The sequence below is a fragment of the Aythya fuligula genome, chromosome 2 (assembly GCF_009819795.1).
Source record: "Aythya fuligula isolate bAytFul2 chromosome 2, bAytFul2.pri, whole genome shotgun sequence".
Classification (NCBI taxonomy): domain Eukaryota; kingdom Metazoa; phylum Chordata; class Aves; order Anseriformes; family Anatidae; genus Aythya; species Aythya fuligula.
Window position 1 is genome coordinate 48,111,994 of NC_045560.1, and position 13,867 is coordinate 48,125,860.

A 13,867-nucleotide genomic window follows, 5' to 3' on the forward strand; every position below is an offset into this window, starting at 1 on the left:
CTCCTATTCAGAACCACTGTTCTGAATATGAACATGAATATGAATATGATCTGAATGTAAAAAGCATTCTCCCTCTAGGCTGTGCCTTATTCTATTTACCAGAGGTCTGAATGAGACTGCTCCAGGCACAAAAGCACTGCATATGTGGAGTATGTATCTCAGTGAATGGCATCTACTGGGACACCAGGATCCATTATGCTGTTTTCTAGGCAGTCACCGTAGTGGTCAAACTGCCCTTTGAGACTGTGTCAGCTCCCATCTGACATCTTAGCTCCCCATAAGTAATAGGTAAGCATGAGATGAGGATTTTTTGCTGAGACAGGATGAGTTGATTAGATAGTTGCTGGGGAGAATAAGATGGTATCAGGTGTGGCTTCAAGTTATGCTTACTCTGGCCTATGGGCGGACTGCTTGCCACCCAGCGAGGCTCCCACTGCACTACCCAACCCACAACAAAAGGCTTCCTTCCCCTCTTGTGGGCTGTACCCACCTATTGGACCCAGGGGATGTGGTTCCATGAGCTGACCCAGGGGAAATCTATGTAGGTTTTGCTATTTTTGGCAGGTTAATTTTCCATTAGACTGCTTTGCCACTTCATAATCAATTGGTATTACTCAAAGGAAGCATCACGAGCATGTGGCTAAGCACAAGATGGATTGAGGCCACCCCTTCTATGGAGAGCCTACAGTTCCACCGGTTGAAATTTTGTGAAACCATTGTCTGCACTGGTACTTTAAGGTTGCCTCTATGAATAGGCATATGCTAATGAATAGGCATAGAGGCAACCTTAAAGTAGCATGGGATGTAAACTGGCTCCCACTCTGACCTGCGGTTTTGTGCTTCTGTTCTGTGTGTGTGAGGTATGACAGGGATGTGCATGGTTTGAACAGAGGGTCTTGGACATTACATACTCACAAGGTATGGTTACTACCTTCAGCTCCTCTGTTGCACACTTCCTCCCTCTGCCCAAATACAGAGAAAAATAAAAAGGTGGCAGTAGTCTTTTCTTGACTTCTACAAGGTCTTCATTTTGTCAATGCAACGCACAGAGTAGATGGTCTTTTCTTTAGTCAGTGAGATAGGGCATAGATAGGTAATGACAGCCCATGTGGATTGGGCTGCATCAGTCCGAAACAAACCTAAATATCAGTTTAGACACAGAAGGACTTCCTCTAGTGACCATTTCTGATTACCCTTAGAGAGAACTGTCGTTGTTTAATTTTTTGGAATTACTTTTTTTTTTTTTTTCCTATTACATATTGTTACCATGACTGTTATGTCTATGAATTTTTTCTTGGTCTATAGTTCTTGTGGTCAGCCACAAAAGGAGTCTGATAGCCTGCTCAATGCCAAAGGGAAATATATCTGGATTTGGCTAGCTGGAAAGATCTTCAAAGTCAACTCTAAGTATCAGTGCAGATGTACACGGTGGCTTCTACAATTACTTTCGATTATCCAACAGAGGACTGGTGTGCACATGTGTCCAGAAGAGGGAATGGAAGAAAAATGGGTAAGGACTAAAGCATTTCTGCTTTATCAGAGAGAATGAGCTATGCTGAAAAAAATAAAACCCGTGTCCCAGACTATATCGCAGCAAAGTTCCTCTATTGCTTCAGGAGAAACCTGAAGTAGACATACTTGAGGAGCTTCATCCTCCACCTCTCCATCCCTCCAGCAGAGACAAAGGTAGCTTTGGTAGTGCTGAGAGAAAAATGGTTGATGGATTTTGGAGAGATAAGGCCTCTCTGACTGACCATTTTTTGTGCTTTTCTAGAGAGACAGGCATAGACTAGGTTTAGATTCTAATTTCTTCCAGCCACACACAACTTCTGGTTTCTCTCAAAACCAAAATTTGGGCATGTTTTTTTGTTTTGGTTTGTGTACATTTCTTGTTTGGTTTGTTGAAAATCTTGTTCCTCAAAACACAGATATGTGGTAAAAATGCATATTATATGAGGGAAACCTTGTCACAAAAGATGTTTTGTGCACAACTTCAGTGAACTGAACTCCTAATTATAAAAATTCCTTTTGACCTTTCTATCATGTAATGAATAATAACTTCTGTTGAGAAAAATAATTTTCCCAGAGTTGAAAAGCAAAAGGCTGCAGCTCAAACTCCAAAGCATTCATTTGTACTCCTAATTCAGTGAGTATCATGCTGTTTAAAACAGAATGACTAAAAATCCTCTTTTTAAAAAAATAAAAAATGCCATTAACTGTCTTTAAATTCTCTGTAAAAGACAATCACATTCAGATGTTCCTTGGCACCAATTAGTTTCAATGCAGCCATTTTAAAGGCATTTCTTTTTTAAATAGCATGGTGTTATATAAAGTTATACGGCTATTGGAAGGGAACTCACGTACTGCGTTAAGGTGAGGGTTCAGAATACTACTGGGACACTTTGCAGCAAGTGCTAAATCACAGTTCAGTGAGGTCACATAATCAAATTCCAGAGTACCCCTTTTATTATGTTCAGCTAATAAATCTTTGGAAGCTGGCATCTGACAAGTTCATCGCAGCATTTTAACATTTCAGTGGTGCGTGTAGAATATATATGCATAGAAAATCTTACAAAGAAAAAAAAATCAGCAGCAAGACCACAATAAGAACAGAAGAAAAAGTAGTCTTAATGTCGGATGCCACCAGACTGAAAAGTTACACTGAAAGATGTGCCTCCATTTTTAATTTGAACTTTCTCAACTGAAGGGAAGCAGTTTATCATTTAGTTCCAGTGAGCAGATTTGTGTATCAGAAGTTTCACTGCATTATGGATGGGACAATGTTAAATATGTTTTCACTGCAGTTCCACAGGTCACTGGCATGGGCATAAGCCAAAACCATACAGTTAATACTATTGCAATATAGCTATTGGTCATGCAGCTAGCTCTACAGTAATGAACAACGCTTACGGCTTAGATAATATGGTTTCATTATCGCAAGTGAAATTAAAGAACCTTTTCCCATACAGAAAGAAACTGAGCAAAACTGTCCATCACTCCACCAGGCTGTTAATTAAACTTTTTTTCCACCGGGTTTCAAAAGGAGGAGGGGGTTAAAGAACTCACTGATACAGAAACATGGTTGAATGCAAACCTCTGTGCTGTCGAAGACTTACCATCATCCAGGTACATCTGGTCCAATTCCTCAGGTTCTCGCTTGATCGTTACAGGAATAGGGGCCAAATTATGATTACTTTCCTCATGCAACTCTGGCAATGACAGTGGTTGGGTTGTTGGAGACTCATTTCTGTGAACCTTCGGCAGTTGCTGCTGCTGTTGACCCATTATGGATGAGTGAGTTGGACTGCAGGACTGCAAATAGGTTGGCTCTTGGGTAACAGATGGAACTGGAGAAGAGGGACTGTTGGGATAGAGTGTTTGTTGATAACCAAGGGGACAGCTACTGCTCAGATGTTGACTCACCTGCGGCTGCAGCATGATGTGAGATGATTGCTCGGGGGAGCTTGGGTGCACAACTATAGACCTTGGCACTTCCTGTATGGTGGGGACACCTCCAGTGGGCTGCTGAAGTCCGAGGTGACCGTGGCCTGGGTTGGGGATGCACTTATAAGGAGAGGACGAAAGGTCGTGCAGCTTGGGGCTTGCGTTGGGAGAGGGTGACATCACTGCATTTCTCTGCTGACAGGAGGCGAAGCCAGCCACAAGGCATGAACCAGGATCCGGGGGCATCATGATCTGCTGGCTGTAGTATGGTTTAGAGAGAGGGCTTAAGCCTTGGTTCATTGGTCCACAGGTTTGAGCAGGCTCATAGTCATCTGTGGGTTCTGTTTTTATAATTGGAACTGTTAAAAGAAAAAAGTTTTAAATAAACATGAGCTGCATATTGGTATGATCAAGTTGGCTTGTGGCTAGGATACCCTTTGCAAAACAAACAATGTCTTGAATAAGACTCTGTGTGTCTTTTGCCTAGTTCTCCCACCCTATAAAAAAAATGAATGAGTCATCAGCAAAAGAAAGTCACAGCTGGTTCTAATATTGAACAGGACTATTTTCTTTGGACTCTCCTCCAGCACTAATGTGCTATAAAAATCTATTTGCAAATAGCTGTGCTTCAGTGGAAGCTTTGGACCCAAGGGCTCCATGGATTTGTAGTAATCAAAGCAAGAATTTTAACTTGGATATACTACTGCATTTCTACGGCTACTGATGGCCCATTTGATAAATGTCTGCACATTTGGTAAACTGGAGCATAATAAGGTAGAGATGGGGCTTTCAGAGTTCAGTGAAAGCAAAATTGCAAAGATAAATGACAAACTACTATGTACAAAAAGTTTTCAATTATGAGGATATTTTTGAAAGAGTAGGATTTGGTTTATTTAGTTTTTACATGATTGTGTTTAATCTTATTAACCAACAAATAGGTGTAAAATATTCAAGAAGTCACATCCAACTCTCCATGATTCTAAGTTGGATCCACGTTGCAATACCAGTTCATAAAGGTATTAACTCACTCTCTTACTAGCAAGAAATATTGATTACTGTTCTACACCTCTGCTTGCACCATTTGCTGTCCCAGAAGAGGGACATAATATTGAGATGTCAAACCATGTCTCTAAATACTACCAGCTCATGGACAAAATGACTGTCTATGAGCATCAACCCAGTCTTGAAAAATATAGAGCAGCTTTCTCAAATCAGAGAAAAGATCCTTATTCAAATAAAAGTGCCTTTTTCATATCATCTTTCTCTCTCAAATCAGAGAGTGCCTTTCCTGGTTCTCCCACAGACACATGCATTTCACTGGTAAAAGATAGCCACTTACTCTATCAGGAAAATTATTAATAAGCTAAGCCAGTATGTAGATGCATTTCTTCTAGCCAGATCCAATTGTAATTCATACAACAATTGAGTTTGGATGATTGGTGGCATTTATGTTCTTTCCCAAAATGAGATCCACAGAACAGCCATAGATTGAAGGCACTGTAGGAAATTTATGATGAGACCACAGAATATCTGTTAGAATATTATTCTAAACAACCTGTTGTGGCACAAATTTATTAGTGAAGCATCTTACACAACTCAGATTGGAGCACATGCTCATCACCTAAGTGTCTCTGTTTTTATTTGCATGTGTTTTACAAATACCCTTACACATTTCTCCAGCCATTTATTACTGTGTTCATATATGGGTCTTTTGAACCCCTAGAAATGCATGTGTGTGCATATGTACATATAAAACTTCTTTTAAAACTAACAAATTTTGTTGCTGGTGAATGTACTTCACTACCCGTGTTTTACAGCCCCCTAGCCTCTTGTTAACTTTGCTCCCTTTATGTTCTTTTACATATAGATGCTTGCAACACTTGTTTCAAGATTTCTAGCACCCCTAGTAAAAATATGTCTATATATGTAACAGAGGCACAGGTGCTGCTCAGGATGAATGTGCAAAGGATAACAGACTGTCATTGGATTCCTCATAATCTTATTTTCACCTGCTCAAGTGCTGCACGCTGGTTAGCATGGCTACTAATGCACTTGGTTGCAGAGAAGTAGATTCCAGGTTCAGCAACAGCTTTATAAAACCAATATCACACCTTTATGAAAATGCAAGACCAAAGAAACGCACCTAGATAAACATAGCAGCTTAGATATTGTAAGAAAATACCTTTAACAAGTTCCTGAGCTAGCAAATATTCTCACATGTTTTATATTAGGTTCACTGTACTAGCACTAACCACAGCACAGCTGGAAATATGATGGTTGTTGAACACTGAATTTTCCCAATATATCACTGTTATAGAACACCTGTGCTAAATAATTCCAAGCTCAACCACTGTCAATTCAGCTGCAATAAACCCTGGAGCTGTCTGACTTGTTATAACCTACGGAAGGATTAGAGCCATGGTGGCACACAGGGCTGGAGGGAAGAAGCTTTATGATTCCTTATCTCAGGCTGATTTTTTGTTGTAGTTCTTCTATGGCACATCTTCGCTACTTGGCTTACCAGACACTTTTTTTTTGTCACTTCACCTTTTTTTTTTCTTTTTTTTTTTTTTTTCTTCTTTATAAAGACATTGCCATGGGGTCAGATTAGTGGCCATGGACATCATCAATCTGTAAATTAAGTTGTTTTTTTTTTTTTAAATCTCCTTGTTCTGAAATAACACCTGCAGCACCTAATAGACCATGACCGGTAAGTCCTACTCTGCACTGAGCAATGGAGCAATGGGCAGCAGGAATATCCCAGACTTGTGTGGTGATTTTACTCAGCTGGGCAGCTGAGCTCCAACACAGCCACTATCTCACCCTCCCTTCTAGAAAGAAAAGGGGGAGAAAATATGATGAAAAGGGTTCAAGGGTTGAGATAAGGACAGGGAGATCGTTCAACAATTATCACCATGGGCAAAACAGACTCAGCATAGGGAGATTAATGTAATTACCTATTACTATCAAGCTAGAGCAGTGAGAAACTAAACACAAACTAAAACCACCTTCCCCTCCATCTGCCCTCTTCCACCTCCTCCCCCAAGAGGCGCAGGGGAACAAGGAATGGGGGCTGTGGTCAGTCCCTAACACTTCATCTCCAACACTCCTCCACAGGCTGCAGGGGAACTGCTGCTGCCTGTCCTCCTGCACCTCCTGCCCTCCTGCTGCACTGACCTTGGGGTGATGATCTGGAACCAAACCTTTGAAGCTCAGTATGTCAGCAGAAATGTAAGATACTAACACTTCAATTTCTGACCAGACTTCAACTTCTGTATTTTACATGAATAACTATATTACTTGCCTTGCAGAGGACAAACATGCCACTATTCCCTGCCTCATTCCCTTTTTGGTGGCTGAGAACCTTAGCTGGGGTGAACAGTTGTAATTGACTTAGAGCAGATGAGGACACAAACCTTACAAGTCCACCTGCACTATCATGTTATCTTCTTCTTAGAGAGAAATTGGGTGGGTTCCTTCAGAGCAGTTAGGGACAATCACCAACCAGCACTGGATTAGCATTGCCACTTTTCTACTGACTCATGTTTGACTGACTGCTAATGTTTACAAACTTAAGTTAGAAAAAGTGTCTGCATGCTCAAATATATCCCTGTAGAGGCCCAGTTAGCTGACTAACATAAAGCAGATCCATTTCCACTGTCACTCACCTGCAGAAGTGAGTATTTCACACAGGAAGATGCAATGTGATATAAAGCATGCCATTAATTTTCTCAGTATTAGAATTTAATAGAGAACAGTATTAGCCTGACCAACTTCTAGCTCAAATATTTCAAATTAGCCATCATTTAAAATAACTTGCTAAAAGCCTTCCAGCTCAAAGAAACACTCCTAGTAACGCAGCACGCCTGGACTGGCCTACAGCTGTTCCAAATCTGCAAGTACTTTTAACAGAAACTTGACTATTTCTTAAATTCAGTAGAGCTATATCAAATGGCAATGAGCATTCTGTGTTACAGTAGGTCTGTGCTGCTGAGATAACACCCAGTTTTGCAGACTTTCAGCTGCCTAGAATGAAAAAATGTGACTAAATTTGCCATACACTGAGATTTGCCAATAATCAGTTTCAGCAATGACGCCAGAATTTGTAAAATTGTAAATAGATAAGACAATGCATAGTTTCTACATAAACTCATGCTCAAAAGTAATGTCATTCATTTAAGAGACCCTATTCTGCTGAAGGATCAGCCCCTTGCTATAAAGGAAAAAATATTGTAAGTTTGGTGAGTACAGTTAATTTTTAAATGCTTGTTACTTCATAATGCATAAGGTCAGACGACAGAAGATTTTAAACTGTCTTCAATTTGAATACTAAAATATGACAGAGCTTAAAGTTCTAAATTAGTCTGATAAGCAACTTAATATGTGCTAATTAGTTTAAAATGGTTTGACGATGCCTTCTTAGACTATGGACTTGTGTCATTATGTCATCTAATTTAATACAAACTTCTGAGAACTGAGTGTTGGCAGCAGCCCCAGCTATAAATCAAAGCTACCTCCAATTCTTACTCAGAGAGACCAGGTTTATGACATCATACTGAGGCAACTGGACTGAAGACAATGGCCCTCTGTGTGGGTCTGAATGTGGGAGAAGTATTTCAGCCAGTTCTGCAAGCCCACATTTAAATGAAAGGCTTTTCTAGCAGGTAAAATGTTAATATATCAAGCCTTGAAGAAAAATAATAAATCATCAACATCCAGTCAAGGGAGTCAGAAAGTGCTTAAATATAAATTATATATATTCTTGATAATTGTAACAAGTCTGTTTGCTTTTACACTTTGGCAATCCAGATGGGTTTTTGAATTATTTTTTTGGAGGTGCTATTAAAATATGTGAACTGACAAAATATAACCATGTAAATTAAACAGATGTTTATCCTGATTAATATTAAACTAACAAACTCCCATTTCCATGTAGTATCATTGATGCAGACATTTATGGCACTATAATATATTTATCTTGCCCTTCGTTTGATTGAACATATCAAACAAAACAGCCACCTTTCACACTGCAGACTATGATGTAGCTCTCCGGCACCAACACACAGATTTTGATTAGCATATGAAAATCAAAACAGTAATTTTTTTCATCATGTGCACACACATTTCTTCAAAATCTTCAATAAACATAAGTGGTAAGAATTTGGGATGAGACTTTCAAAGACTGTCAAGGAATTAGATGGCCCAAATCTCCATTACTGAGCCGAGGTCTGAAATATCATTTGCACCTCTAAAAACCTCCCCTCTAAGTCAGTTTTGAACCAGGCAGCACCCTCTTCACCATGAAACAGCTGTTCCTTCAGAAGGTGTTGCCCAGGTCATGCCAACTGCTACTGCTCCCCTGCTGCTGGCTGATTAGAGACACGGTTAGGAAGGTAGACACATCTACTCGTGCAACTTAACCATTCTGGATTCATTCGAGGACAAAATCCTGGCCCTTGTGGCAGCACTGGCTGGATCTAGCAGGCTGAGTGGAGTGAGGACCTCACCCCACGTTCTGATTCTGGAGTGCTCTGGTGCTGGGGAAAGGCAATGGGCTGGCTGCCCCCAGAAACTATAATCCTGCTGTTCTGTAACATCAGAGCAGCCGTGGGCAGGGGAGGCTTTCTGTAATGTCCTGCCAATTTATGTGCAGCATGGACTCGACTCCAAGGATCTGAGACAGTCGTTATAGGGGTCTTTGCAGATACTGTTCATGAACTGGATGTTTTTCCCTGGGCACCAATTCAACCAAAATGTTTTTTAAAGGTCAGGCTACTATCAAGACCTTTGCTGTTCAGTAAATTAAAAAAGAGCACAGTGACTCAGAAACAAAGGGAGCCCCACACTATCAAGAAGCTGTATGCCTCACGCGTGTGCAATTGAAGCTTTTATCTACCTAAGTGACTGAACTCATTCACCCTCTCCTGATAGTACATTAACAGAGTATCCCATGGACTTTTTCCTAGTTATCGCTGCAGTATCTTGGTGAAACAGAAAACTGCCATATTCACCACACTGTGGTGGACTTGTCCCCTGTGTGTGCCTGAGGGCAATAGAAGGCCACATGGGTAATCTTAGCATTTCAGTCTCCTTGCTAGTGCAGGAGCACCTCCTGTCTCTCCAGAAGAGCACTGACCAAGCCATGTTTCTGTTACCCCTGTTAGGAGTACGTGAGATGATTGTCCTGTCTTACCTTGCCTAACCAAGACAGAATTTTCAATGAGGCCAAATGAACGATTTTCAAAACTTTCCCATTAAAATATATCTATTTTTTTCAAGTGTACATTCTTCTACCTAGCACAGGGAAGAAGTTAAGAAAATTCCCTAAAGAAGTATTGTGGGAAATAAGAGAAAGAAAGATTATTTTTTTTTTAGTATGTGTTGTTTGTTTTATCTTCTATGCTATTTGACAGAAAGAAACTCCTCTCAGCAAGCTAGGAGGCACTTGTAAAAGATGCCTGTGCACAGGAAACACTGAGCTCCTCTGCAACCTGCCAGTACCCCCTCTCCCACCTGCTTCTACCTTTCTCCATGCCAACCAATGTGGGTTACCAGGACGCAGCAGTTCAGCATTAGCACGGTGCACCCAGTAAGCCCCACTGGGTGCAGGTTCCAGCCCATGAAGTCGCTGCAGGGCAAGTGGGCTGAGCGGTGGTGGGAGTAGATGTGCTCATGAGTGAGGCCATGGGGCTGCAGGAGCACAGAGGGGTGCTGCTGCTGCCACATGCAAGGTGTGGGGTAATGTCACTGTGGGGCAGGGGTCACAGTGCTGTTCCCAGAACCACAGACACAGTGCTGTTCCCAGAACCACTGGACAACATAGGGAAAGAGCAAGCACCGCCTTGCAAGCTGACGAGCTTTACCAGTGCTCATTGGGAAGGCTACCTAACATACGCCTGCCTGTCCTCTTTGGTTTTATATATATATATATATTTATAGGATCAGATGCATATGTACACTTTTGTACAAGAATAATATCTGGGTAGATGGGAGCCTTGTGTATACATCTCAGCTGGTAATCTTGCATAGTGCCATTATCCAATTAGAAATTGCTTTCCTGGTAACCCAATTACTAAATGCTTCTCAACAGCTGCTGATCTCTTAGTTTGTTCAATGCCTATTTATGAGACAGAAGATTATATATGGTAGCTTGGTGTATACCTTTTAAACCAAAGTGGGGAGGAGAGGAGGGTAGGTGGAGAGCATTTGGTTTGTGTGTTAGTACAAAAGACAAAATATGCGTTAGTTTCCTTTCAAGAGAAAAGGGAAAAATTATTAAAAGGCACCATTCCTTCTCTATCATAATACCTTATTAAACCCTACAATGTTGAAAAGGATAAATCAAGTCAAATTATTTTTTCTCCTCTAAGGAAAATGCAAGACCTGTGAAACAAGTTACAGCTTTACTTGCTACCTCCTTTTTAAAGACAAAGCACTGCTGTTTTCAAATCTCTTTGGTCTCCTTGCCTGTGTGAACCTGCTACAGTCAAGACAGCATGGCTGGAGATGCTGGGATGCTGCTTGAAACCCCAGCGTTTAAACCAGGTGCCTGCCTGGACTGGATTAATCTTTTAGGTATAAAACGTGATTTCTCTTCTAAAGATTTCTTAACTCCTTATGACAAATATTCCTTCCTGATGCAGGGGGAATATTATTTGGCTTAATAAGGAGTGAAAACTAATACCAGTGGCTTTCACTTGAGGTATTCCTGCACGTGTTATGCTCACCTGGGCTACTCCACTGCTGTTCCCCCAGCACAATACCTAGCTTCATGCACTGTCTTAAGCTGGGCACACCCTAACTGGCCAAGGAGTTTTACGTCATTTCTGTCAGGTGTGTTAAAATTCCCTGGGGTGAGGTCTTTTCAGCTTGACAGTATGGCATGACATTACACCACCTATGCTGACGTTGCTCCTGCTCTCCCGATGAGGGGAGGAGACCGGAAGGGTGGAGGCTGTGGGCAGAGGTCCCTTAAGGAGGCAATGTGGGGCAGCTGGATATTCCCACAGCTCTGGTCACCAGCATTCATGCGGGAAGCACTGCAGGATGGGCGGGCAGGAGGATACCCTTACTGCTCAACACCTATCCCTGGATCACAGTCACAGAAGATCTGCAGTGGTTTAGGCAGAGGGACTAACTGGTTAACTAGCTCACAAAATTAACTTTTTTTGCTATGAATGTTTATACGTCTCCAGGTAGAACATGTATGCCCACATCCATATTCTCCCAGGCTCTCATATTCTCCCAGGCCTGGTGGCATGCGCTGGCAGGCAGCAGTACAGGCCTGCTGCAGTGTGCCACAGCAAAAGGCTCACCAGGAGGGACTTCTGCCTCCCTCCTCCCCTTTTCTCCCCAAGCTCACACAACACTCCCCAGCCAAATGGCCATCTCTCATCCCATGTGCTGCATTCCCACTCTCTCTGGAGAGTGGTTTGGACCTGGCTGATCTCAGCCATCTTGGCTCTGACATGCTCTTTGTCTTCAGGGAGTGAGGCAGTCCCTCCCACAGCCAGCTAAACACATCCTCTCCTGCATATTTCACCTACAACAACCACCAGGACCACCTCCCCCTTAGGGTCAATCACTGGGCTAGACTAATTATGATGATCAGCCACTTAAAGAGAACAAAAATAGCCACCTCCTGTAATCCAGCCCATGTAATTCTAAACCATGTTCTCCCTTACATCAGTTTTATCTTTTGGCTTTTAAGCTAATTGGAAGATCCTGAAGCCCCACAAGCGAACTAACATGTGCATGTGAAATCACTAGAAAGTAAGGGAGGGAGTTCTCAAAATGCCCATGCAGAGTGATTTAGTAATCAAAACTACAGGCTGGGTTTTGTCATCTGATGGGGAATATTTGAAAAGGGAGGTACTACCAGAGGACACATTGATATTCTGGAAGTTAACTGTTCTCAGTGATTATTGCAGCTGTAACAGAGCCTGCTGGTCATACATATCCAGGGGCATCAATACAGTGCATGTCCACCCCTGCACTTAGCAGGGATATCACAGCAGGTAATGCTTCTTCTTGGTCTTCCAGATGAAGATGGAGCACTGTACATGGAGGCATAGTTCATCTCCAGTCAAGAGAACGACATCTGCAGGTCAGATGTACCTGGCTTGGCTCCGGCCAGTGGCCAGGACAGGCAGTCATTTGGCTACAGTGTAGGCAACTCCAGTGGGGATCAAACAACTCAGAGGAAAAGTACTCGATGGTGTAATGTTGGAGGGAAATGTGAACGTCTTTCCTACACTGCCACCATGGACCTTAGTCTACTGTGGGAATGGAACAGCAGGGCTGATGATGAATTTAGTGATCCTCTTAAATGGAAACAGGACTCTGACAAAATCTTGCCTGCTTTTTGTTACCCTGTTAAATGTCAAAAGTAGCAATCAGCCACCTAGCAGCCAAAATGAAATAAACTGTAACAGCACATACTATAAAAAATGAGCAACCATGATTCATATTTTCATCTAAAAAAATTTAAAAAAATCCCCTGTGGCCAACCTCCTTTTCCCTCCTGTTGCCCTGCCCTGCTCTGCGCAGTCTTTGCAGCGATCCAGCTGCTTCCTGGGCTCGACAGAAAGACTTGCAGCAGATCTGAGGTTTCAGGCCTGGCTTGGCTGCACTCGGCCCTCTCATACTGACTCAAAATGGGTCTGTGTGTAAGGAACACCTACACATTTCCATGCCTTGTACTCCCTCCAGCCCCCCCAGGATGGCTGTGATGTGCTCCCTGTTGCAGCACTGCTGCTTGGGATCCTTGGTGGTGGGTGCTTGCTTCTCCTCACCACGATCTGCACGGGGCATTTCCTTCCCCACCAACCCCTTGGACCTCCCACGCTCCCAGCATGTCAGAAGCATTGCTCCATACCCCTTCCCTCCATGCTTCTCACTGCTGGGTGCTTTATCCTGCTTTATTGCTCATGTCCAGCATGGAACTGCTCCTTCTTGCAGTGACTGTGTTGCATGTACTGCAGTTTGGGATCCTTTCACAACCCAGCCCCACTTCCCCCACTCCTCCCCCAACCACCCCTTCTTGCAATAATTTTGTAGACACAATTAGGTTAATAGGTTTGCCAGCCTTGACTTGACAATTTAGCAAATATTCTAGGTTGGGATGTGTCAGGAGATGATCATTAAAAGCTGTACTCAGTGTTACATTAGAGTGGCAACACTTTGCCTCTTCATTTTATTGTTTTCTGCTAATGTGACTGACACAGGGTTTTAACTTAGAAAGTGAAGTGTGGGCGGAAGAAGTGAGGTGAAACAGAGGCACGTCTGCTAAATGTAATCACTAGAAAACTGCTGATTATACTCATCTATAGCACACTCAAGAGATAATTTTAGAGCTGAGGCAGGAAGTTAGTAAGATGCTGACAAAAACGTACAGTGGGCACTGCTCACCATTTTCAGAAGC

At 42.3% G+C, this 13,867-nt stretch overlaps 1 protein-coding gene across 5 annotated transcripts in view; it reads right to left on the reverse strand.

The window, feature by feature from the left end:
* NFATC1 (nuclear factor of activated T cells 1) overlaps nt 1–13,867 on the reverse strand; it is a 119,928-nt gene that overhangs the window by 31,027 nt on the left and 75,034 nt on the right. For 2 of the 5 annotated variants that reach the window (XM_032181564.1, XM_032181565.1), the window contains exon 9: nt 3,117–3,803. The exons of 1 other annotated variant lie outside the window; for it this stretch is intronic. In XM_032181564.1, coding sequence (XP_032037455.1) covers nt 3,117–3,803 — 687 coding nt within the window. Of the gene's footprint in view, nt 1–3,116; nt 3,804–13,867 lie in introns of those variants that run through there. 2 more of the 5 variants (XM_032181566.1, XM_032181567.1) reach the window with 2 other exon arrangements.